At 48.4% G+C, this 26,513-nt stretch overlaps 2 protein-coding genes across 6 annotated transcripts in view; one reads left to right on the forward strand and one right to left on the reverse strand.

Moving 5' to 3' along the window:
- The window catches only part of ZNF827 (zinc finger protein 827), a 144,194-nt gene extending 122,488 nt beyond the window's left edge, over positions 1–21,706 (forward strand). The window contains exons 9-15 of one of the 3 annotated variants that reach the window (XM_029076790.2): positions 7,199–7,336; positions 9,097–9,268; positions 11,044–11,210; positions 15,463–15,654; positions 16,938–17,115; positions 19,284–19,316; positions 20,705–20,792. In XM_029076790.2, the coding sequence (XP_028932623.1) occupies positions 7,199–7,336; positions 9,097–9,268; positions 11,044–11,210; positions 15,463–15,654; positions 16,938–17,115; positions 19,284–19,299 (863 nt within the window). In that variant the 3' untranslated portion in view covers positions 19,300–19,316; positions 20,705–20,792. Of the gene's footprint in view, positions 1–7,198; positions 7,337–9,096; positions 9,269–11,043; positions 11,211–15,462; positions 15,655–16,937; positions 17,116–17,804; positions 18,361–19,283; positions 19,317–20,704 lie in introns of those variants that run through there. The other 2 variants (XM_029076788.2, XM_029076789.2) reach the window with 2 other exon arrangements.
- C12H4orf51 (chromosome 12 C4orf51 homolog) overlaps positions 15,761–26,513 on the reverse strand; it is a 33,142-nt gene continuing 22,389 nt past the window's right edge. The window contains exons 6-7 of one of the 3 annotated variants that reach the window (XM_029076801.2): positions 16,348–16,427; positions 15,761–15,794 (exon numbers count right to left, since the gene is read on the reverse strand). In XM_029076801.2, the coding sequence (XP_028932634.1) occupies positions 16,389–16,427 (39 nt within the window). In that variant the 3' untranslated portion in view covers positions 15,761–15,794; positions 16,348–16,388. Of the gene's footprint in view, positions 15,795–16,347; positions 16,428–19,434; positions 19,551–22,410; positions 22,656–26,513 lie in introns of those variants that run through there. The other 2 variants (XM_029076803.2, XM_029076802.2) reach the window with 2 other exon arrangements.

The following is a 26,513-nucleotide window of genomic DNA, read 5'->3' on the forward strand; positions in this document are numbered from 1 at the left end:
TCCCTTAAGTACTTCGCTACCACCGATTCTTAACCAAGAATCTTTGAAATAATTCCTGACAGTGGCTAAAGGGAGACCAAAGATTTCTTTGTCAAATTGATATTGAAAACATTTGTTATAAGACAGGGCTACCCATAGGGTACAGTGGATCAGGAAGAGTAGTTCAGTTCCTCTATGCCCCCATCCCCCAACACCCTCCCCACACATCTTGGCAGAGCTCTATACTTGAGAAAAACCCTAACCGTACTTCCCAACTTTCCCAGGACAAGGACTGTGGCTACTATATGACCGATCCTTCCCCTCGAAGGAAGGTATGTCCTTTTTTCCTTTTCCCTCCCTCCATCCACCCTCCCTTCCCCACTGACCCTAACCTCAGTCTCCTTGCTACTGCCTCACTTCTCTGAGACTGTGATGCATTCTCCCACTTACCCTTTCATCAACAACCTTCTCCTCCCCCCCTCCTATAGCTTCCTCCTCTTACCTCCCTGGTCCATCCCAGGTTTGCAGTAATGTGAAGGCCCCACACTGGATAATTTTCACCTCAACCTTATACTTGATAGAGTCTACACTAGTTGCCGGTTTCATTTGGTTTTGGGGGAGGAAAATCAATCAATCAATCAGTCAGTGGTATTTATTGAGCACTTACTGTGTGCAGAGCACTGTACTAAACACTTGGAGAGAACAGTGCTACAGAGTTAGGAGACGTAGGCCCTGTCCTCGAGGAGCTTACAATCTGCAGTCTAGAAGTATGTAAATGTGTTTTCTCTGGGAATTTTGTTATATTACACTGATCCGTTATATTACTGATCAAAACTGCCCACTTGTTGCAGGTCTTGAATGAATGAATAAATAAATCGATCAACCAATCTATGAATATGAATGAAAGAATCTGAATGAATGTCTGTTGTTTTCCTTCCACGGAAAGAACTAAGAGAGTATTTGTTTTGAGGGCTTTGCTATCAAGAGTTCATTCAGGCTACTGTTGCCTTCTCCTTTCCCACCCAAAAGGATATTCTTCTTTGTCACCACATTTCTTTTTAATAGTGTTTGGGAAGCACTTACTAAGGGCTGTGGTAGAAACAGGTAATCGGGTTGGACACAGCTCGTGACCCACATAAGGCTCACGGTCTTAATCTCCATTTTACAGATGAGATAACCGACGCTCAGAGAAGTTAAGTGACTTGCCCAAGGTCACACAGCAGAAAAGTAATGGAGCCGGAATTAGAACCCAGGGCCTCTGACTCGGAGGCACATGTTCTACGCTGCTTCTAGCTGCTTCACCACTGAGGGGCAATGGGAGAGAAGCAGCTGGATCAGTTTTCCAATAGACACAGTGTGATTTAATGGAAAGAGCATGAGGGAAAGGGGCAGAAGTTCTGGGTTCTAGTTTTGCTTTGCCACCATCTCTGATTTTGACAGCCCCTTTGTCTGTAAGTTCTAGCTTCCTCTTCTGTGATAAGGAGGTGAAATTCACTCTCACTGCTTCCCCGGGAGGTCATGAATAAAAGCCAAGAAGTGGGTTGACCCTTGTGGTGGAGAGGGTAGGATGAGGGAACTCCGGAGCAGATGTATGCAGTGATTGGGGAAGAGAAGAGGCAGGATGTTCTATATAAAACCATTGGTATTCTTTGAGGTTTGATCGAACCTGAAAGGGGCTCGATTCCTATAGTGATGAGGTGGATCGGATAGGACACACGGGCCACCGGGGGTGAGAGGCCCTAAGGTCTCCACAGCTCTCTGCAAAAGTCATTGGCACTGAAACCCCTGGTAAGAAAATGTGCAACTCAGTGTCCTGACAATAAGAGGAAGGAAATATGTATATGGAGCCTGATTGTAGCAGATGTGGATGCTATTATGATTAGAGTGACAGAGAAGGTGGTGGCTAAATATCAGAGCTCTCAGAATTCAAAGTCAGTAAAGATAAATGTAGAGTGGTGGGAGAGAGGGGAATGGAAAGTGGAAGTGGAGCCAACAAAAATTCCACAAGTCTGTTTTGGAGAGAGCACGGTGCAAAGCAGAATTGGAAGGAGAGGCAGAGAAAGAAGAGAAGTAAATAAACCGTAGATGGCTTTCCCTCTATTATAGAGTTTGTTTCAGTTTCTTTTTTTTTTCCCTCCACAAGTCCTGTCTGGCTACTACCAGCTGGGTGTGTGGTATCTCGGTAAAGACTGTTTTTTATTTCCTTTTGAGGCTAATAGGATTAAGGGCAGCTAGCATGGTCTCCACTCACTGAAGGCAAGCCAAGAACGACAAACTGAGACTTTGCTTTGGAGGGATGTTTTTCTACTTTATTCCCCACCTTCATTTCTTAAAATTGTAAGAAAAACTATTTATATTTTCCATCTTTCCTACTCAAATTCTATTAGTAGGAGAGTTCTGCCCCCTCCAAAAGAATAATAATAATACTAGTGTTATTTGTTAAGCACTTACTATGTGGCGAGCACTGTACTAAGTGCTGGGGTAGATGCAAGATAATCAGATCAGGCACAGTTCCTGTCCCAGATGGGGCTCACAGTCTGAGTAGGAGGAAGAACAGGTAGTGAATCCCCATTTTAAAGGTGAGAAAAAGGAGGCACAGAGAAGTTGTGATTTGCCCAAGGCCGAACAACTCCACCAAGGTCAGATGGTGGAGTAGGGCTTAGAACCCAGGACCTCTGAATCTCAGGTCTGTGCTTTTTCCCCCAACCCATGCTGCTTCTCTAAAGAAGGGCTGAAACTTAATACCAAAGAGAAGTTACTATGAAGGTATGAAATCCTGATATTTTGCAGATGAAATGGAGTACAACGCACAGGGAGACATGACATGATAAATATTGAGAAGTTTCCAGAAGGAAATAAGGATTTATGAAGGTCATCTTATGTCTTCCAGCATTAGTCATCGAAGTAGCATTTATTGAGCACCCATTTTTGTTTTAGTGGTATTTAAGCGCTATGTGCCAGGCATATCGCAAATACAAACTAATCAAGCTGGACACAGTCCATGTCCCACATGCGCTCACAGTCTTAATCCCCATTTTACAGATGAAGTAACTGAGGCAAGAGAAGTTAAGTGACTTGCTCAAGTTCACACAGCAAACAAGTGGTTGAGTCGAGATTAGAATCCACTTGGTGCAGTGCCCAGTACTTGGTGCTTGGGAAGTACAGAATAAAGAAATGGTACATTCCCTTCCCACAAGGAGTTTACAGTCTAACGTGGGAAGGAACATAAAAATGTTTACAACTAGAATGTTCAAAGTAAGGTCAGGGGGTTACTGCCCCCGAAATTCAACGACCTCCAAATGCCCAACAAGAAGAAAAGAGTCTATGGGGTATGACAAAAAGAATAGAAAAAAGAAAAGTGAAGCCAGGCAAGGAGAGGTTACACGCAAGCAGCTCGATAATCATGAAGATTATAAAGTGTTGTAAGATTCTTGGAAGAACGGGTCTATGGAGGATTCCAAGCCGAAGTATTCCTGGCTAGAAACTAATGGTCCTCTCTTGGTTCTAGACTCACTCAGCCTCGTTAGGGGATTTCCAGCTGTAGAGTGTTGTTCGTTTTTTGGGTTCAATGAAGGAAACAGACTGTGATGTTTCGACCTCTTGGAGTGCGTAGAGCAGCAGAAATGACTAATCCTTGAAGAAATTGTTAAAGGGATGTATTTACTTTTAATTGTGTCTACTTGCTTGGTATGTGACCCAATTAATCCATTCTTGTTGTGAGCCTAGTGGAGGACCCTGCACCCTCCTGACCTCTTCTTATAATTATTACCATATTCCTCCTTTGAAGCACTGTTTTGATTACATACTTAAAAGGAACCACTAAAATATTCCTATCGCCGCTGCATGGCTGAAATGCCCATTGCTTGAACTCAAATGCAGTAATCTAACGAGAAGCTCTTTACTGTTTTCCTTTGGAACTTAAATGGACCTGTACTCTTTCCCGTTCTCCCCCTCCCCTTCCACCATTTAAAGCTTTCTGGCCTTTTTTAAAACTCTTAGTTTAATAGGAGACATGAGTCACCGTGCCCCAGGGCTCGGAGAGCAGTGTGCTTTCACAAACATGCATAAATAGATAAGTGCTTTTATCGGTTGTGGTGTGGCGGCAGGTGGCTGACAGTAAATACTATCGTGATTTCTCCACAGCTTTCCCACCCCTTCTCCCCGGCTTTGATAGGCATCCTTTTCTTGTTTGCTTAAATTACAGTACCTGGCAAGTTCTCGTCCGGCTGGAAATTGATCTAGCCAAGACTCCCGTTATCCAACTGGAAGCCGAACATCACGGTTTTAAACAAACAGTATGATACAAAACGTCTCCCTCTGTTCTTGCCGTTGTCTTTGGCTCGTGAGCCAATGGCATTTTCATCTGCTCCAAAATTGAGTAAAAGCCCTTCCACCTCTTAGCCGGCTCCAAACGGCACCCAGTGTTCTGCTGCTTTCATCGTTCTTGTGGACACACTGGGGCCCCTGGGGAAAAAATGGGGGCTCTCCGAGTAGTGACTTGGCGCCCAGAAGGCCTGTCCATCTTCTTCGTCCCTCTCCTGGTTCCGTGAGGATCCCTCTCCCTGCTGCACGCTTCTGCGATATGGAATCTTGTTTCCAGGGTAGTGGGAGAAAAAGAATAAAGAGAATAGTGAAGAAATGGCAACCTGAAGGAAAAGTGAAAATAAGAATTTCCACCAGAAAGTGGAGAACGTTCTGCCGTGGACAAACTTTAGGCATCATATGCACAAATAATATCCAGTAGACCCTCTATAATGCCAACTCAGGCATTCTTAAAAGAGCTCGTTATTTGTAAAACTAGGGGTGTTTGTGAGCGATTTTTCCCTGGGAAATAAAGGTAGGGGTTCCATACCCCATCATCCTTCATATATTTGTGGAGTTAATGTTTGCAGTGCTGCTCTTTTGGTCAAACAATAGTATTTACTAAACTCCTACCATGCACAGAGCTGAGTACTAAGGTGCTGAGGAGAGTGCATTACAGATAAGAGGAAATAATAAGAGTATATGAGATGCATTTATAAGTGCGATGGGGAGTCCTGAATACTTAAGTGCTTAATTTGTGCAAAAGTGCTAACATGGGAGTTGGGGATAAGAGGAGGAGAGATTAGTAATTTATTGGAAATCAGTTGGGGAGGGCCTCCTTGAGGAGGTGTGGTTTCAGAAAGACTTTGAATATGGGGAGAATTATGGTGTATTAGATTGGTTAAGTTTGTTGTGGGCAGGGAATGTGTCTACCAACTGTTGTAAGCGCGTAGTACAGTGCTCTGCACAGAGTAAGCACTCAATAAACACCATAGATTCATATAAAGAGGGTGGGAATTCCAGGCAGTGGGGAGGATGCAAGCAAGAGTTTGGTAGTGGGAGAGACAAGAACGAGGCACAAGGAGTAGGTTAGCTTGAGAAAGTAGGGATCATGAGCTAGGGTGTAGTGAGAAGAGAGTGTATAAGTAGAAGGGAGAGATTTGATTGAGTGCCTTGAAGCCACCTGTCAGAAATTTCTGCTTCATTGGGCAGTCACTGGAGGTTTTGCATTGGGTGGAAAGACATGCAGAACATTGCTTTAGAAAAATGATCCAGGCAGGAGACTGAAGTATCCCCTGGAAGCAGGTAGATTAGCAGAGAGGCAGGTGCAGAAGCCAGATTGGGATATGATGAGTGCCTGTGCCATCTTGGTGACCATTTGAGTGTAAGAAGGAGCAGATCCTGGAAATATGGGGGAAGAACTGACAAGATTTGGGGACAAGCTGAATAAGGGGGTTAAATGAGAGGAAGGAGTCAAGTTACCCACTGCAGAAACAGGGAAGACGGTGGTGTTATCAAATGCAATGAGTAAATTGGGGGAGAGGATTTGGGAGGAAAAATGGTGTTCAGTGTTGAAGATTTTAAACTTGAAGGGATGGTGAGACGACCCTGTAGAGATGTCCCAGAAACTGTGAGAAAAGTGAGACGGCAGAGGTCAGGGTTTGTGAAATATATTTGGGAGCCATCTGCATAGAGGTGGTACTTGAAGCCGTGGGAGTAGGTGAATTCCCCAAGAGAGGGAATATAAATTAAGGAGAGCAGAACCAGAACTTAGCCTTGAGGGACACCCAAAGTTTGGGAATGGGAGGCAGAGGAAGAGCTGGAAAAAGAAAATGAGGAGGACTGGCCAGAGTGGTTAGAGGGGAACCCGGGAGAATAGTGTCCAAGAAAACAAGATTAGATGGTTTTCCAGGAGAAAGGAGTGGTCCACAGTGCTGCTGAGAACAAGAACTGTATTTCAAATATAATACTCTGCTGGAGAACAAAAGCAATCTCCTGGGAAAGACACTAAGGGCTTCCTGGTCAGGTCCCTTTCATCCTCGTATACTGAGTTGGCTTTCTGAGACAATCAAGCAGCCCTCTTCTCATGCAGCTGAAGTAGCTGATGTGTTCAGGGGCAAGGGCAAAATTCTGGGAAACTTTATCATTTAGAAAATCTTTAATCTATGACTCCTTTGGAATTTGCTAATTAGCAGGTTATAAAGAAAATTGTTCAGTGTGAAACTGGTGAAAAGGCCAGTTTTTGCGGAGGGCTGACATGGGAATCTCCTGTACCCCGTCCGAATGTTCCCCTTGGGAAAATCCTGTGGGAAGCCACTGAATTAAGGGTTCTTCAGTGATACTGAATTCAGCTGATAGTAGTAAGTGATGATGAGCATTAGCTTCTTGCTCCGGCATGTGTACTCCTAAGGGGAGCCGTTTGCCCTAGCATCCTCGCAACAGTTCACCCAACTGCTGCTTTGCAGGAGAAAACTAAAAACAGCACCTCTGTGTCACTTCAGTTAGCTTGTGTTCATGGTGGAGTTGAGACTTGTCATGTTTTCTTTGGCTACCTGGTACCATGATGGTAGACCACTCTGGTAGAGTAACGCTGTTGTCGGGTTGATCTCTCCTTCACCCCCACCCCGCCTTCTCCCCCTCCCAAAAAGTTCAGGTCTCTGTAAAGCTCCTGACCGGACTGATGAGTCATCCCACTCACTGGCCTTTTAAAAGTAAGGAGATACTAGAACCTAACTGCAAGAATAGCTGGGAATTCAGCTTTAACAAATGACCTTTTTGGGAACCACAGCTGTAAAGCCAGAGGTTGTCTGAGCCATTCCGGTTCACTGGCCGTGACCTTCAGGAGGAAACCCCTGCCAGAGCCTTTAAACTTGGCTTTAGGGAAATTCAATCCGTCTGTGTGTGTTTTTTGGCACAGAAACAGAAAAGATAGGGCTGGAGGCCGGAAACGGATTGCCATCCTGGAAATTCACCGATCAGCTCTTTCCGTGCGACGTGTGTGGAAAAGTGTTTGGCCGTCAGCAGACGCTGTCCCGACATCTCTCGCTGCACACAGGTAAAGCTGGCTCTTGGCTTTCTCTCCTTCCGTTGCCAGGTGGCTTTACTGGAGAGCTTCCTTAGTAAAGAGAATGGAGGGAAAGTCTCCCAGCCTGCCTTCCTCATCTGTTGTACCTGAAGTGAACCTGGTGGTGGAAAAGAGTGAGAGCACAGAGGGGAGGAAGATTAGTGGTGCTAAGAGATACACATCCCTTCCCCCTGCAACACACAGACACTAATTTGACCAGCCGTGCATAATTAAAAATGTCTCAGATCTGAATATGCCTGTTTGACAACACCATATGTAATATGTATTCTAATCACGCAACCATCTGATAAAGAGATTTATAGTTTGGCTTGAAAGGTTTTTTTTTTTCTTTCATGATGTTTACTGCCTCCCAGTCTTCTCCCAGCTGAGGTCATGTAAATTCATTGAATTTGACCTAATGCCCAGTGAACATGTGATCCAGCTGTGCTTTTTGGAGATGCTACCCAACCCATTTCCTAGAATGGAGACCCTAAAATAGAGGCTGTAACATGCAAATCCATAATAATGCAACTCAAGATCATCTAGAGACAGGTCTCTATTAGCAAATTATCCTCAGACAGGGCTCAGAAATGGAGACCCTGCTTGGCCAGGATTGTCAGGGTCTACATAGTGACTGCCAGGCCAAGGAAAAAAACTTTCACTGATTGGTTAGTAATTTTTAATGTAAAGGAAAGAGTCCTGAGATTACTGGAGAGGAGGTTACTGGAGAGGAGGCTTCCTCAAATTTGGAAGACAGTGAAAATCTCAGAGTGAGAGAAATGAATGTGATCAAAGGCAGACTAGTGACAGGTGCTTTGCCAAACTTCAGAATTCCCAAACAGGTGGTGTCTGATAGGAAAGATCTTCTTTTTCAGGAAAGCAAAACAAGTTTTCAGACCAGCTCTGCCCAGAATGGAGAAATTGGTGTCTGCCTTAGTTTAGGACTTGATATCCTGTATCCTCAATATATTTCATCCACTATCAGAACTGGAGTAGAGTGTGTGTTCCCGGGGGATGATTAAAAGGAAAAAGATCAGATCCATATTTCATCCTCCTTGGCCAAGCTCACTTGCCTAGCAGATGGAATGGGAAAGGCTCAGTGTGGCTTTTACCTCCTCCCTTCATCACTGCTCAGTTCCATTTTCCCGGATGTCAAAATGTAAAGGAAATTACTTGAACTTTAATGTGCTTTATTACTCAAATGAATTCAGAATGCGGGTCTGACAGCAGTCCTGGAGTTCTCACCAGGTTTGTGGGTAGGTTCCTATTAAGAAATTAATTGAAAATTTTCATTTTCAGTTTTTCACTAGAAATAAATAAAATGAAACTGTCTTATAGGAGTCAGGATTTTTGTCATTTTATTAGGTCTGAACAGGCCTTGGGGAAACAATATGACTAGACCCTATGTCCCAGTAGCGAAACCCCCTGACCTGTCTGGTCATTCCTCACTTGCTACTCTGACACCTAAGTAGTCTCCACACCGACCTGAAGAGCCCAGTCGGTGGACCCAGCTCTGGGAATTCTACCTGAACATCGGTTGACGATCCACATCGGGTCCTAGCGCTCTCCTTCCATTTCAGAAGAGTTAGGAGACTTGCTGGGTAAGATGCTCGGAACGTGGTTTCCTAATCGTCTGCAGTCTCCCCTATGAGGCGAAGTCTTCCTTCAGCTGGAGTGTTTGAAAAGGTAAACTAAGTTAAGGTGACATAGGTTGATTTTGAATTTGGTCTGCTTTGTTTTTCTGCCCACAGAAGAGAGAAAATACAAATGCCATTTGTGCCCCTATGCTGCTAAGTGCCGTGCTAACCTGAACCAGCACCTGACCGTCCATTCTGTGAAGCTGGTGAGTACAGACACCGAGGATATTGTCAGCGCCGTCACCTCTGAAGGCAGTGATGGAAAGAAACACCCTTATTATTACAGGTGAGGAGCTGGCGGAGAGCTGTGCCCAAACAAATCACAGTCTCCATGTTCTGAAAACCTCTCGTCTGCCTACTTGGGAGATTCAATTCGAGGCCTCTCCATTGTAAGGCAGAAACTGACCAAAGCCTCCAGCTTTAGCCGGGCTTAGTTGGAGCCTGGGCGGGCTTGTTGGACTAGTTGCCCCCAGAAAGTTCCCCGGAGGATGAGTGACCTTTGAAATGGCTCAGCTGGAGCTGAGGTGAAGCTCCAGGGGACTTAAGCCAAGAATCAGCAAAGTGGAGGGCTTAACCACCTGTGTGACCATAGGGCCTGGGGCAAATCTTTTACCGCTTAGCAAATGCCACATCACTATTGCAGAAGTGGAATTAAGTGCCAAGCTCCGTACCAAGTGCTGGAGTTGCTACAATATAAGCTCAGTGAACACAGTCACTGTCCTGCGGTAGGCTCACAGTCTGAGAGGGTTGCAGAAGAGGGATTTTATCTCCATTTCAAAAGTGAAGTAACTGAGGCATAGAAAAGCTAAGTGACTTGGCCAGGGTCACGTAGTGTGACCTTGAGGAATGAGCACAGGCCTAGGAGTCAGAGGATCTGGGTTCTAATCCCAGCTCCGCTCTTGTCTACTGTGTGTCCTTGGGCAAGTCACTTAACTTCTCTGTGCCTTAGTTACCCCATTTGTAAAATGGGGATTAATTTTGTGAGTCCCAGAGTGGTGACAGGGACTGTGTCCAACCCGATTTGCCTGTTTACTTGTTTTGATGCCTTTCTCCGCACTTCTAGACTGTGAACGTGTTGTTGGGTAGGGATTGTCTCTCTTTGTTGCGGAATTGTACTTTCCAAGTGCTTAGTACAGTGCTCTGCACACAGTAAGTGCTCAATAAATATGATTGAATGAGTATCTTGTATCTACCCCAGCACTTATTTCCTCTCTTACACGGAGGGAAGAGCAGCCTACTGGTTTGCCTGTCCCCCAGATGAAGAATAACTAAGAAAAAACACCCAGAAAGTACTAGATAATGGTGCAGAAAGTGAGGCAGTAAAGCACACCCAGGAGGGCCCCAGTCCTGGGCACCGTTGCAGTTTTCCCTTTGGTTGCTGAGCCTGCCGGTGTTCCAGCAACGTGTAATGCGGACACAGCCGTGGGGGCTTTCACGGGCGTGAAACTCAAGTGTCCAGGAGCCTTCCGTACCCCGCCTCTGGGGGTGGGAGCGGGGAGGGCGTTGCCGGGGACGGGAAGAGCCCGATTGTGGTTCCCCTCCCACCCATCAGGTTGGGGGAGGTTCAGGCCAGGTGTTACCGTCTGCGCTTAGAATGCCAAGCGACGTGGTTGCCCTTCCGGCCACCCCGGGAAGATCTCCAGGGCGGGAGAGGGGCCGTGGAAGTCGCAGCCAGCACCTGCGGGTCGACCCCGCTAAACCGCTTGGCACTGTGACGGGGTGGCTGCTGCCCAGAGGAATCTGTTAGGTGATGTGCAGCATCTGGAATCTTTAGTCTTTAATTAACTTTACGATGATTCAGTATCATCAGAGCATGTACGGGAGTGTTGCCTTACACTGGCACTCACCAGTTTGGCATGGCAATGGCCACCAGCAGCGTTTCAGCATGTCCCGATGCCAAAGCCTGGAGTCTCCTTCTATTGCTTCTCGTGGAGAGGAGGGGACAGTCATGAAATGAGGGTTTTCTGAGGAAAACAGAAGCGTGTCATCCCTTCATCCGCAAGAAGGAACTAAAGGTCTTATAATACCCTTTTTTCTCTCTCCCTTGATTCCTTCCCGCAGTTGTCACGTGTGTGGATTTGAAACTGAGCTCAACGTCCAGTTTGTCAGTCACATGTCCCTCCACGTGGACAAGGAGCAGTGGATGTTTTCCATCTGCTGCACCGCCTGCGATTTTGTCACGATGGAAGAGGCCGACATGAAGGCCCACGTCGGCGCCAAGCACACAGGTGACTCACGGCCCAGGCCTCCCCCGCTCTGTCTCCTTCTCCACTGTGTACTCCTTACCCCGCTACCTCTGGCTCCCCTCTTCAGCTGGGTCCAAACCCACTTCCCCTTGGGAATGGGCATTTCCTTCCTAAGAAGTGCCTCGGTGGTGTGTAGGTGCCAGGCACGGTGTAGCGTTGCCTGCTTGCTGTAATGCTAAAGCAGGGTCCAAAGTGAAGAGCAGAGCGACACTGCGGACCCTTGAGTGAATGGCATCTAGCGGCCAGGGAGCGAGCTTCCGTCCTTCCCTGGTTTGACGGCCCAAAGAAACCCCATCGCGGGGAGGCACTGAGCAGTCAGACAGCTGCGATTCCGGTTTCACCGGCCAGGTTCCAGATGAAATCGCCGACTGGACTGGTGAACTTCAAACTTTGAATATTGTTGTCGTTGTGCCCCTGATAAGCTAGTAGAGATGTTCTGAACTGCTCTGCATTTTCACTCCTGACAGTATTCCAAAATGCTGACTGCAACTCTTTCTGCTAATGAAGTCTGGCATAACGTTTTGGGGGGAAGAAAACCAGAACCTTCTCAGCTGTTTCAGTCCCTCTCTGTGCTGCGGCAGAGACATCTTTGCTTTTCTATCTCTCGCTAGTCTGGTTAATTCCTTGTGCTTAATGGTTTTAACATTTTCACTTCACAGTGCAGTAACAAACCCAAAACTGACGTTACCCATGACACGGGCGTTGACGTCGTTAAGATGGAATGGTTTGGATTCCCCACACATTTGAAGTGCTTGCAAATTCCAATTTGATTTTGTTAACAGACAGCTTTCATTTGGCCTCTTGATGTCATTCCTACCAGTAAGCTTCTTGAATTGGCATTTCATTCACCAGGGGTGCTCACACTCCATGAGAGTGATGCAGCCTAAGACCTTAGCGTTTCCAGTCAGGATTGAAAAGACTCCCAAATGGTGGCATTCTGGCAGTTCTTGGAAGCCTAGCCCTTCTTAGTCCTTCCCCTCTCCTCGTACCTCCCCACCCACCTTCGATCCCTTCATGCTTCTGGTTCACGGTGAAGAGCGAGCAGCTCATTTGCTGACAGCTCATTCGCTGATTGTGCTGATGAGACGTGAGGCCTGAGAGGCTCCATCCTGCACTTCTGTGGTTATGATGATTCTGTGGTGCCAGCGGTAATATATGCCCTTTTTTATCAATTAAGTGGACATTCAATAGTATTTATTCATTCGATAGTATTTATTGAGCGCTTACTATGTGCAGAGCATTGTACTAAGCGCTTGGAATGTACATGACGTTGGAGGTCCATGGAGAGCGGTCAAGCCAAGTGAAACGGTGCTTTTCTTGGGCCGAAACCGCATTAGCGCTATGGGCGGCAGGTGAGATAGGAAACTCGCTTTGAAAATCAATCAAATTCTGCTTTTCTGGAATAGCTAATGGGGCAAAGCCTGCTGAGTGCTTCCACCCTGACTGTTTTTTAGGGTCTTCTGCTTTCTCGGGGCCATTCCTCACCCTCAGAGGGGACTGTGTCCTCCTTCATGACCTATCCTTGCAGCAGGCGCTGGAGTTTCGGAGAAAGAATTGAGTCATAATGATACCAGTCCTATAAACTATTGGGGAACAAACATTTTTAAAAAGGATCTCTGGAGAGGTGCCACTCCTATCCTCGGTTGGTCGTTTGGGTCTCCAAGCAAGGAAATTCCCTGAAGCTCACTCTGCCTCCCTCAGAGTTGGGGTTTACAAAGTTAATTTTCTCTCCATCCCTCCCAGCACTTCATTTCTTTTTTAACTCTAGATTTCAAGTCAGGCCTGGTGTGACCTCTTATTGATGTGATACCCTGTTATCAACATGATAACGTCTAACAAAATATGTGGTTGACAGGGTAGAGGCTGTGTATTTCTTTTCCAACCCCCATGGCACGCAAATTATGCTTCTGCCCGCTCCGAGCATTCAGTAAGCGCTGCACACAGTAAGGGCTCAATAAATATCATTGATTGATTATTGTTTGGAGGTTTTCCATCAGAATTGCCTTATGTGTTAACTAATTTCTTTTCTCTTTTCCCTTCCCTCCTCTCCAGTCAATCAGTTGTATTTGTTGAGCGCTTACTAGAGTAGAGAACTGTGCTAGGCACTTGGGAAACTACAACAGAATTAGCAGACACGTTCCCTGCTCATAATGAGTCTAGAGGGGGAGATAGACATTATTATAAATAAATAACTGATACATATAAATATATAAATAAAGGATACATAGAGTTTGGCCAAGGGGTTGAGGAGGATTGAGCAGATGGAAGGATAATTTCACTTGTAAAAACAAGTAACAGATTATGACTGTCACTTCCATCCTAGCTGGTTATAGGGGAAGATGAGACCGAAAGGGAGTTTCAGACCTCTGGTCTGGCAGTTTCTTCAAGGCAAATCCCATAGATGGTCCTAACTGGGTAGACATCAGCTGGAAGACATTGTTTTCTGAGAGAGAATGCAGGATCCAGGCCACAGATGTTCTTGATGCCCCCAGATCTTTTTATGATTGAAGTAAAGACCCATTTCCTTCCTGAGTTATTTAGCTCAGATCCTTTTGGGGGAACAGTGGGAGAAGAGGAGGGAAAGACTAAGCATATGGACCTAGCAAGCAGTGACGTTTCACCCAACTGCGATTGGGTGAGGCGGGGGTGGAGGAAAGAGAATGTAGAGTCAGTTAGAGCAGCGGATTGAGAGAAGACATCTTTTGTGGGACTTTTTTTCTGTATTGTTTCACTTCTTGACCTTGACAGTCCACATATTTTTCATTAATTAATTAATTTCTTGCTAGCTACTCCCTATGCCTCTAGGCCTCAGGGCACCTATACCTATTTTTAAAGATAGTAATTAAAATTTTAAATTAAAAAAATCCCTCTAAAGGGCCACTTAGTATAACTACGTTTACTGTTCCCATTTGACTAAGCCAGCCTCAACAGGTGGCTTTGGAGAGAGAACGGGGGTGTGCGGTCTCCACAGGAAATACCCCTGATCCCAGGAGTTGACCCTGAACCTTGGCCCCAGATCCACATTTTTCTAACCACTACCACCTAAGATCAAAGTGCTGCTGACTCTTTACTATGAAAGAGCTGCTCCCTAGGAAAAATAGGGCTGTCAAGAAGTAGAGGACAGTGATCGAAGAACATTTTTTTTACGTTAATCCCCAGTGCCGAAAGATAAGCCACAAGAAAGGGTTGGGTGCCCTCAAAAGAGGGCCCAGTCTAACTTCATGACCCAATAGCCAGTCAGAAATGTGCATCCCTCAGTGGCAACCTGTCAACTATATTGCTTCCTCCACGAAAGAAGAAAAGAACTCAACTTTGACTCTGAGAACTGAACTGATTCCTCTAATCTCCCAATTCTCTTATCCTCCTTCTTTCCCTCCTCCCACCCCACCCCCATGCCCCAGCCTCCCTACTTAAAAAAAAAAATAAGCCAAGAATTTAAAAACATCACCAAGGGAACAGGGTTGAATTTGTGCAAAGCGAAGGAAGTGGTACATGTCCTGTGGTGAACAGCAATAAACTTGGAGGAGTTATAGAACTAAAGTCAGCCTCCTTTACATTCTGATTTTCTCATTTTCATTTCCTTTTCCATGCCAGGACTAGGGCTTTAGGACATAAGACATTCTGGAAATGAGCCTTTTACCCTTCTCTGATCATGTATGCGTTCTCTCTCTCTCTTCCCTCTACTCATATTTTGCTCTTTTGTCTCTTTCCTTCCAACTCTGTCTCCAATATCTTGGTTCTCTCTGTAGCATGTCAAATTCTTTGAATCCCTTGCAAGTCCTACTGAGAAGCAGTGTGGCTTAGTGGAAACAGCACAGGTTTGGGAGTCAGAGACACGGGTTCTAATCACAGCTCCACCACTTGTCTACTGTGTGACCTTGGGCAAGCCACTTAACTTCTCTGCGCCTCAGTTACCTCATCTGTAAAATGGGGATTAAGACTGTGAGCCCCACGTGGGACAACATGATTACCTTGTATCTACCCCAGTGTTTAGAACAGTGCTTGGCACCTCGTAAGTGCTTAACAAATACCATAATTATTATTATTACTGAGGAAAAGACCCTTAGGGTTCGAAAGGACCAAGTTGGGTTCATCATTCAAGAGCTTTCCACATCCACTCTAATCACTTGATGTTACCTGAGTCAGTTTGCTGTTTACGGACAGTCAACCATCTCCAGGAGCACACGCCTGCAGATCCTTCTGCGGGATTATAATATGCTGTTTCTGCTTTCAGGAGACGAGAGGAAGACTCCCAGTGAATCGAACAGCCCTTCTTCATCCTCCCTCTCAGCACTTAGTGATTCTGCCAACAGCAAAGATGACGCGGATGTCACCCAAAAAAACAAGAGTGGGACTAATCTGCTTGTCATTTCCGTAGTGCCTGGTAGTCAGCCTCTACTCAACACCGAAGAGAAATCAGACAAAGGTAAGAGCCAAGTGACACAATTTATTGTGTGCATGCTCTCTCTCTCTCTCTCTCTCTCTCTCTCTCTCTCTCTCTCTCTCTCTCTCTCTCTCTCTCTCTCCCCCCTCCATCTTTCTTCTCCTCCTGGCTTCCTCTGGCATCTGCAAAGGGCAAAATTCCCTCATGAAAATCAGTCAGTGAGCCTTTTTATAATTGCCCTCAAGTCCCTGAATGATTGTCTTGGAAAAGATGTGGTCCAGTTGTGCTCCTGGCTCAGGGAGGACCAATCCCAATGGACAGACTTGAATTGGAGAGTGTGGTGGAGCTAGATGGGGAGAGAGTGTGGGCCTGTGAGCCGGGAGAACTGGATTCCATCCCTGACTCTGCCCACTGGCCTAAGGTAACTTCAGGCAGGTCACTTACCTCAGGTTCTTCCCCTGTAATATAGGGAAAGGTGGGTGTTACTGACTCCCTCTCACATGGATGTTGAGAATAAGGGGGGAGAAAAGGAGATATGGAATGTGAAAACATTTTGGAAAAGTAATAGCCCTAATCAAGTTCATGGTGTGATCATTAAAACAGAGATTTTGGTTCGACCTAAGAATAACTTCTTAACTATCAGCTTTGTAACTAACACCAAAACGGGCAGCCAGAGGAAGATGGCAGATTGAAAAGAGTAGGCAACTGTCTGCCTTGGAGATTTTAGATCATCACCTGCCTGGGCTGCGATCCTCCTTTTTCCTTCGGTCTGGTTTTCATGGGCACCTCTGCCTTGGGGAACTGTGGATCGTTTCCTGCAAGCAGATGTCAGCACCTTTGTCATCTGGTGGTGATTATTTTGTATCTGTTAAGCACCGACTATGTACTTGTACTGTTCCAATCGCCGGAGTAGATGCAGGTTAATCAGGTTGGACACAGCCCCCCTTCCACAGGGGGCTCTCAGTCTAAATAGGAGGGAGAACGGCCGTTGAATCCCCGTTTTGCAGATGAGGAGACTGAGGCACAGAGAAGTTGAATGATTTACCCCAGGTCACCCAGCAGGCAACCGGCGAACCTGGAATTAGAACCCAGGTCCTCTGACTCCCAGGCCCATTTTCTTTCCACTGGGCCATGCCGCTCCTCCAGTCGAGGTGACCGAGTGAGATAGGTGAGACCGAGTGAGATAGGTGAGCGTGGAGTGCCGAGCTCGGGTGAAGGTGGCCGGGCCCGGTTTATAGTGAGTGGGGCTGTTTGTGAGGCTGGGGCGGGTGGTGGGGGTGGAGGGGGAGAGGCGCCGTAACCTCCAGGGGGATCCTGTCTTTCAGGGTTCGAATGTGTTTTCTGCAACTTTGTCTGTAAGACGAAGAACATGTTTGAGCGCCACCTGCAGATCCACCTGATCACACGGATGTTTGAATGTGACGTATGCCACAAGTTCATGAAGACCCCCGAGCAGCTGCTGGAACACAAGAAATGCCACACGGTCCCCACCGGAGGGCTCAAGTAAGGAAAGCAAGTACAAAACCTTTTACTGCGTTGTTAAACACTCCCGACAGCTTGGGGCTTTGGACTAGAAGGGGCGGGAAGCCTCGGGCGGGGGTGGGTGGGAGGGCGGGGGGACCGGGTCGGACCACCCCTTTAGGCAGGCCCCGGGCCCCTCCCGCCACATCTCCCCTCTCCCCCCGGCCCCGGCAGCTCAGGACGGGCAGGCCCTGTCTCGGGAGGGTGAGCGACAGTCAGCACGACACCGTCAGGCAGCAGCAGCAGCGGCAGCAGGCTAGGGCATCTCCAGAGGCCTCAAAGCCAGGAGGTCGGGCTTGGCTCATCGCAGCCAGCCGGGCCCGGGCCTCGGAGGCCTCGCAGCCTGGTATGAGGTGGCCCGGTCCGGCCCGGCCCGGCCCAACGTACACAGTTTCTCTGGGGGAAGTGATCCGGTCCGTTTTAACTATCGGGGAGGGGCCGTGTGGGCTCCCCTCTCCCCCACCCCCGTCTTCCACCCGGTGTGGAAGTTGCTTACGACTGTCGCGATGGGGGTGGGAGTCCCCACACCCGCCCCTAGCCCACGGCGGTAGGGTCCGCACATTTTGAGCTGGGGACAGCCCACTTTGGGGGTGTCTGGTGTTTCAGTGAAGCGACTGTGCCTGATTTTTGTGGACGTAACCCCATTCCCTGCTTTTTCTGGTTGCATCTAGGTTCTTGCAGCCCCCACAGGGCAGTCAGTCATTCCTCCCAGGAACTGGGATCTCCCGGCTGCAGCCCTCAGAGACTGGACATTTACCTAGATGGCTTTCATCCCTAGATCCCAAAGAGCCTCGGCAGCCGCCGTCGTCAACGACAAATATTTACTGTGTGTTGCTGTGCACCAGACGCTGTTCACAATTTGACTTTAAAAAACAGGCCTAGACCCTGTCCATTAAGGGGCTGAGAATCTCGTTAGAGCCCTCGCGGCTGAGGCCGGCCTGGGGGACCTCTCCCGACCCACACATTGACACATTGTCCCGAACCTTCCCGGGGGCGAGGGAAAGGCCTCCGCCCCCCTCGCCGCGCCGTGACGGAGGCAGGGACCCGGAACCCCCCCGGGTGGTTCGCCCGGGGCCCACTGGGCTACCGTGGGGCACTGGAGGTTCCGGGTCCGTGTCCCCGTTCTCCGCCCTCTCGCCATCCCATCACACAGAGTTAGCGTGGTGTTCTCCTTCTCGTATCTCACTTATTTTGTCCAACCGCGAGTGGGAGAGGCAGGGGTGATGGGGTGAGGGTGAAGGGGGATCTGGAGAGCGTTTGTCCTTCCCACAGTTTAATCACATCAGGCCCAGACCTCAATCAATCAGTGGTATTTATTGAGTGCTTACTACGTGCAGAGCACCGTACCGATGCATTTGCAGGGACCACGTCTCCCGACATTATGTCGTACTCTCCCAAGCACTCAGTTCAGTGCTCTGCACGCAGTAAGCGCTTGATAAATGCAACTGATAGATTGGGAGCGTGCGGAACAGTGGAGTAGGTAGGCACGATCCCTGCCCACCAGGAGCTTACAGACTAGAAGGGCATTGGCTCCGATTCATCTTTGCCGTCTAGGAGGGCCATTGAATTGTTCTGAACAAATACGGCTGCCCTTCTCGGTGGCCTGACGGCTCTCGTCGCCACACTGGCCCCTTGTTCGGGGCTTGCGCAAAGCAACCCCCCCCAGGAGGGACGTAAAGCCTCACGCTTTAGAACCCGGCAGAGCAGACACCCGTTGATCTCTGATGCTCGTGTTGGTTGGGACGCTTCCCGTGTGGTGTCAACAGACCCGCTCCACCGCCCCCGTGATAGTTTGTGTTTTAGGGTGACCAAGTAGAAGAATACTTGGAAAAAATGGCTCCCGCATTCTGGCTGGAGACTGAGTCTCTCTCTTTTTTTTTTCCCCTTCCCTACCATAACGGAGAATTAATTTGCCGAGAGGGCGTCTGTGAGATTAACAGCAGGGGCCCGGAAGAAGCCTTACCCCTCTGCTTGAGTAGCGAAAGAAAGATCGAGCTGTGGGGGTCACAGAAATGTCCTTAAACCGAAACAGACTGCAGACGTCTAAATTGCTTTTCTGTGATAGAACTGCTTGTGCTCTATCTATATCCTGTTGGTAATGCAGATCACATAAGATTATTATATTATTACTATTTTTTTTTTTGCCGTAGCTCAGGACAGTGGTGAGTTTCAGACTCCTCTAGGTAAGGCCGAGCTTGGTGTAGGGGTTGTGTGTGCACCTGAGTTGGGATTGGGCTTTATTTCTATCGTGTGCACTCTTCGGTGAACAGAGGCGCAGAGGCTGACCAGCTGACAGGGCGCTGACGATTCGGCAGACTCCACCCGTGGCCGGGGGCGGGGGGCGGGTGTGGGCGAGGGGGCTGCTGAGCGACTGTTTCGAATTCTTCTGGGAAGTCACGCCTTCAAAGTTCCCACACCTAGGGGTGCAGGAGATCCGAGATGAGCTGGCGGCTTTGGTTTCTATACCTTAAGGAAAAGCGAGCACCCAATGACAGCTCTCCTCCTCATCGAATGGACATTTCTCCCCCCTTCCCCTTCACTTCTTTCCCCACCCCTCTCTCCTTTGGGGGGGCTCTGAGAATTTCATAAATGTGAGCTCACTTTTCCTCACAACCTCCCAGCAGGGGTTGGGGGGTGTGGGAAATATCTGAGGAACAGGGTCGGCCACTTTCCCAGAGGACCCCGGCAGTTAGACGGGAATCAGAATCTGAGTCCCAGTCTTCAGCTACACTACACAGAGAGTCTCTCGAGGCCACCGATAGCAGCTCGGTCATTTGCAACCTAGAAGCACCACCCTCTCTCCTTCTCCCTCCCTTCTCCCTCTAGGGCCAGTGTGTGGAGGGTTTTCTATTTTTTTTTTTTTTAACCCCCTTTCGCTGATCTTTCTTTTCCTTTCCTGTCAGAGATCCATTGCTTTAAGAAATGAGTTTGGGTACACACACAGAAAACATCCTGATTCTAACAATCCCTTTAATAACCAAGATTCTGACCCCCGTGACCTCTCGGTTTGCTGGAGGTATAGCCCACCTGTAAGCTGTTCCTTTAAAATCTCTTTCCCTTTCTGTGTGTGCTTGGTTTGGTGCATGGAAAGTCGGTCCGTCGTGTCGCTCGGCCTCCCCTGAAAGGCACGGGGGGTCAGCCGTCTGCCCCGGCGGGAGGGAGGGGCGGGGGCCGGCTGGGGTGGGGGGGAGGAAGGGGCGGGGCGGGGAGGTGCACAGCGTCTGTCCCGAGCTCTCCCTCCGCTCCCCGTCACGGCGACCTGCTTGTGCGGTTCCAGCCGAGCGCCACGCTAGGCTGAGCTTCCCTAGGTCAGATCACGCTGTCCGACGGGCTCACTTCACCTGCTGTGAAAGAGCAGAGAGGGACCCGGGGACGGCCCGGCCCCGGGAGGCCAAGGAGCCGACGAGGTCGAGGAAGCGGGGGCGGGGGGCGGAGGCGGGGAGCGGGGAAGGGGGAGGTGGGAGCAGTCTTCCGGCGAGATCCCCCCGTCTGACTTGGCCGCCGTCTCTTTCCCCCCCGCCCGTCCCGTCCCCCCGCCCGCCCCCGACTCCCCGCCCCCGACACACCACAGGTGCCCATTCTGCATTTACTCCACCAACCGCCCTGCCGCCATGGAGTGCCACCTGAAGACCCACTACAAGATGGAGTACAAGTGCCGGATCTGCCAGTCGGTGAAGGCCAACCAGCTGGAGCTGGAGATGCACATCCGGGAGCACCGCCTGGGCAACCACTACAAGTGCGACCAGTGCGGCTACCTGTCCAAGACGGCCAACAAGCTCATCGAGCACGTGCGCGTCCACACCGGGGAGCGGCCCTTTCACTGTGACCAGTGCAGCTACAGCTGTAAGCGCAAGGACAATCTCAACCTGCACAAGAAGCTGAAGCACGCCCCTCGCCAGACCTTCAGCTGCGACGAGTGCCTCTTCAAGACCACCCACCCTTTCGTCTTCAGCCGTCACGTCAAGAAGCACCAGGGCGGGGACGGCGGGGTGGAGGAGGAGAAGAAGGGGCCGGGCCCGGGCCCCAGGGAGGGCGGCGGGGGCGGCGGCCCTCTCCTGCTGGTCGGCGGCTCCAGGACCCTGCTGTCGCCCCTGTCCGTCATGACGGCCTCCCAGGCCCTGCAGACCGTGGCCCTGTCCGCCGCCCACTGCGCCGGCGCCCAGCCGGGCCCGGCCGTCAGGAACCTGGCCTTCAACGGCTCCTCCGTGCGCTGCTTCGACAGGTATCGGAACTCGGATTTTGCCCACCTCATTCCCTTGACGATGCTTTACCCCAAGAACCACTTGGATCTCACATTCCACCCGCCCCGACCTCAGACCGCACCTCCGGGGGTGGCTTCGCCCAAACACTCCTTCCTGGCCTATCTTGGACTCACGGAAAGGGCCGAGACTGTCTGAGGGCAGCCGGGTCCCGCGCCCCAAAAACAGACCCACGGAAAAATCGAGGACCCCCCCCCCCGGCCCCGGCCGGGACCCGCACGTCGCCGCCGAACGGGGACCGGACGGAACGGGCCCCCCGGCCCGCCTGGTCCCGGGGAGGGTTAGAGAAACGGCCCTGTGCGTATACTGACCGCATTGATACGAAAGCTGCTCTGTCCAGTCTTCAGAGAGGTGACCTACTGCATACTTCTACCTTCAGAGGCATGTCCCCCCTCCTCCCCGGACTCTTAGCTTAATGAAATCTTGTCTTGTTAAAAGCCGAACGAGAGTGTCCTTAATGGCGATCAGCACTTGTAAGATTACATAGCGATGCATTTCATTTTCGGTTTGGGTGAGTGAGGGTGGGGGGGAGGGCGGGGGGGGGGGGGGGCGCGCGTGGGCGTGTTCGTGTGGAGGCGTACGGAAGAAATCTGACTCTGTGTGTGCGGGCGTGCGTGCGTGTGTTCCGGGACATTTCTTTTGCACATCCTGAGGTCTGGCTTATTTCAGAAAAGGACGGTTTTTGTTTCCAGCCCTCCCAGGGTGTCGCCGGACACCCCGTCCACTCCTTCCCCTCTCCCCGTCGGCGTGCTACGGGATCACAGAGCGCGGTGCTTAGTTCCTCGCGGAAGGGCCGGCCCGTCCACCGCTGCCCGGGATTTCGGGCCGCTCGGCGAGAGCCCCGTCTTCAGCTTCTCGCCGGCTGCGGAGGCTGGGAGACAGAGCGGTCGGGCTGGAGGAAATGACTCCCGGCACCGCAGCCGACACCACGAAAACGAAACGTATGTGTCTTTGCACATATGTATACGATATGTACGGTACACATACGGAGAGCGTACGTCTTTTTTTTTTTTTTTTCAAGGGCAGATTATGTATATGGGTGTGTGCGCACACGCACACACACACATATGTATAATGTACTGATGCAGTGGTTTCCGTTTGTTTGCAGGAACAACTTGTATGAGTGAAAGATTTTACGGTGGTTAAATCCAGCAAAGGGGATTAAAAAAGGGGTTTGGATACATTCTGGGTATAAATGCTCAGACTAAAAAAAAAAAGGCAGTTTTGCACAGTGCTTTAGTCTTGCACTAGTTTGTTTCTCATCTGCAAAAAAAAAAAAAAAAAGAAAATGTACCTTTTATATGGAATGGCTAGACTGTATGATTGAAAAGTTAGTTGCAACTTCTTTGACACATAAAAGACCCAAACAAAAGGTGCTGTTTAATCATACTGTTCACTTTTATGCCCCTGAGAGTTTCAGTTGTATTTGCAGATCCTACGGTTGTATGTATATTATCTTCCATGTTATTAGTAATATCGTATTCCATTTTGTTAACGCCTGGTAGAATGTACCCTGCTAGGAGGCTAACTTTATACTTATTTAAAGCTCTTACTTTGTGGTCATTAAAATGGCAATTTATATGCAGCACTTTATTGCAGCAAGCAGCAGCTGTGAATTGGTTGTGTAACCCTGCGCTACTCTTAAAACGCAACAGGGTGATTTAAGAAAAAGAAAAACCTTTGGCTGAATATGTTAATTGCTTTGTATTTTTTAAGACAACGGGATTTCCAGTGTGGAACAGGCAGAAGGAGCAGAGAGAACTGTGCTTTGTATAGTATTGGGAAGTATAGAATATGATTTTTTTTTTATATTATTTATCTCTCAAAAGGACCTGGTTGGTGTACAGGAGGATAGCTTTTTGTTTTTTCAGTCGCGTTGCTGTTTCCGACAGTGTCTTCTCCTAGAATTGGGTCTTGATCGTTTTCATGTGTTTCATTGGGAGAAAATCAAAATATTCCCCTTTCTTTCTTTCTTTCTTCCCCAGGTAGATTTGCTACCCTGAGTGCCACCTAACTCAGCCCTGTCCCACAGGGAGGCACCGGACTGTATTGCCTGTCTTTGGCTGGTGAGGCTCTTCCCAGATGGGCCTGTTCTTGCCTTTACCGCTTGCCCTGCCTCCCTCTGTGTCCCGGGTCCCGCACCCCCACGCTCCTCGTGGCAAGGCTGACTGCCTTCGGGAGATACAGTGAGCTAAGAAAGGTAGGACTGGGTCTCAGCACTGGGTCAGTGGAATGGATCTGCCCAGCCCAGTTGAAGGGCTGAGGAATTGGCTTGAGTTTTGCCCCTGGAAGCCAGCCAGTTAAACTGGATCATTTTGGGGGGCTAAACTTTCCTAGTGGCACTTATTCGTGCGAGCAAACACCCGAGTAACTATGCCCCTCTCCAGAAGTGGGATGGAAGAGACCAGGCCAGTTTCTCAGAGCGGTCACTGGGGATCAGTGCAGCTGAGAAAGTACACTGGCTCTTTGGGGATGGAGGGGCGGGGGGGAAGTGGGAAAGGCAGTTTCTTTTCCCCCTTCAGATCAAAAAAAACAAAAAACCCTCTCCATTCTTACACAAAGGATGTTCTCAGCAACGCCGACCCAGAGAGAGGTCTAGAGTCGATCATCTCCCCAAGGGCAGATCTGGCTCCTGGACCGGCCGACAACTCCCGCTCCCCCGCCTCCCCCAGGCAGTCCGTTGAAATAGGACAGGGGAGAATACATGAGATTTCACTCCACAGCATAAAGAAATATGATTGATTACATTGTCAAGTCTGAGGATGAACCTTCAAGGGGCAGAAAGGGAGTAGTTAACCCCCAAGGTCCCGAGATTCCAGGTTTTCCACTGAACCTCTGTTTGAATAGCTTAGTGATTCTTGATAATGTCACGGGGCAACTTTTGCTTAGCACCTTGGAAAGAGTCTTCATCCTTCCTGGTAAATCAGAAAAGTTTCCTGTGTGCGAAAAGGTGTGTTTGGAGTTTGTTTGGTTTTGTTGTTTTGGTTTAAGAAAAATATTTGATGGCATTTATCAGAACCCAACTGGGTAAAATAATCCAGGCCTTGATTTACAGTTTGAGACTCAGGAAAGGATGTATTCCCCAGCTCTCCTTTCCCGGTAGAACACTAACGTTTCCGAGAAATTCACCCACCAACTAATTTCATACCTGTTTTCACTATGCATTCTTTAATGAAGGCTAACTTATTTTTCCATACAGTAATGCAAGTTCTCAGCACTTTCTTTCTTCTGTCCTTTTTTAACTTGTTGTATTATGTTCAGAAGATCACACTATCAAGGTTTGTGTACATTACTGAAAATTTGTATTGTATAAAGCTTTTTGCATTATAAGGCTGTACAGGGTCATTTTGACAGTAACTGATATATTCCTTTGCATCTTACGTTGCATTGCCAATTTCTAGTGTATCCAGTTTGGAAGTACAATATACTCTAATTAAAAAAGGTTGGCTATATTCTGGTTTCTTTTTTCTTTCTTTTCTCCATTCCTATCCTCAGCTACTTTGATTTTTTTTTATGGTGGGTGCCAAGCACTGTACTAAATGCCGGGGTAGGTACAAGCTAATCAGATTGGACACAGTTCACGTCCCACCTGGGGCTCACAGTCTTCATCCCCAGTTTATAGGTAACTGAAGCACAGAGGAGTTTAGTGATTTGCCCCAAATCACACAGTAGACAAGGGGTGGAGTTGGGATCAGATCTCAGGTCCTTCTGACTCCTTGGCCCATGATCTATCCCTTAGGCCACACTGCTTCTCGGGATTAGAAGAGAAGGGCTTGTTAAAACAATCTTTCTAAACGTATGCATATATATTTGCATGTGTATGTATATAAACGTATTAGGGAGAGGAAACCAGCATCAGTTTTAAACTAGCAGACTAGTTTTAAACAAAATAAATCACTGAAGTTGGGACAACCAACACAAAGAAGAGTCAGAAGCCACCTTTTTCTCCTCCTCCCTGGGATCTCTTTTTTAGTGCAAGTCTTTCTGTCAGGCACCTCAACAAAACCAGTAAAAGGTGAGTACCATTCTGCGACAGCACAGTGATACAAATATGATATACAATTTATGAAGCACACTGGTCCTTCCTAGAAAATTAAATAATTCTCTGAGTCCAATCAAATAGTAACAGAGAAATAGAAATGAAAAATGGATGATTAGAAGCCATACACAGACTGAAGAGAACAAATGATTTTAACCATCTCATCCCTATCACCAGCTTAAAATGTTTTCTAAAATTATTTTCCATCGTACTACTTTTATCAACTGATGTATTTTAAAATTTTTTATCAATTTTGTTGCCTTTCGGGTGTCTAATCCCATTCACCTGAGGAAAATCATTCTTTTACAGCATTGTGCAACTTGCAAATATTAGTAATATGAAAAAATGACTTCTTGGTACCTCAAATCAAAACTTACATATTTTCCAGTCCATGTTTCACTGAGCTGATTCTGATGTACTAAAAAGGCCAGAAAGAGTATGCTGCTTGTTGTCTTAATAAGCACTTCCCTCCAGCTGAGGATGTGTTGCCTTTCCTGACATTGAACTTGGTCCAGGTAGGTGGATGAAGTTATTCACACAGGATTCGATCCACGTCCCTTGGGATTTAACACAGAGGCAGTCGTGAAGGATGGGCAAGGCCAGGGAAGACTTCTTATTGTTCCTTCGAAAGTCTCCCGAGGTAAAGGTTTTCAAATAGGATTTCTAAAGTAGAGGTTTGGAAAGGCAGCCAGGCGGTGACTGGAACTAGTTTCGAAAGTTGTGCGATGCCTTCTGGGAGACGGGTAGGAGATCCCCAACTATAGGAGAGGATGAGTTCCAGCCTTTGGTGTTAAGGTCGGAGGCGGGCCCCGGGCAGGAAGGCCCATTGGTGTGTGCCCCTCTGGCCCTGCTCCGTGAAGGACCAAAACATTGGTTGGCCCCAGGTTCCACAACAGCCAGCCCTCAAAATGCTTCCTCAGTGAACTCCCAAACAATTCTGAGACAGAGAGAGAGATTGTGAGAGAGAGAGAGTGTGTGTGGTGGGGGGGGGCGGGGAATACCTCACCTTTCCTGGGTAATGGTCAGAGGAAAGTGGAAATCACTTGAGAAGATGAAATGGAAGAAGTGTTAGATGTGAGCCA

The sequence above is a fragment of the Ornithorhynchus anatinus genome, chromosome 12, assembly GCF_004115215.2.
Source record: "Ornithorhynchus anatinus isolate Pmale09 chromosome 12, mOrnAna1.pri.v4, whole genome shotgun sequence".
Taxonomy (NCBI): Eukaryota; Metazoa; Chordata; class Mammalia; order Monotremata; family Ornithorhynchidae; genus Ornithorhynchus; species Ornithorhynchus anatinus.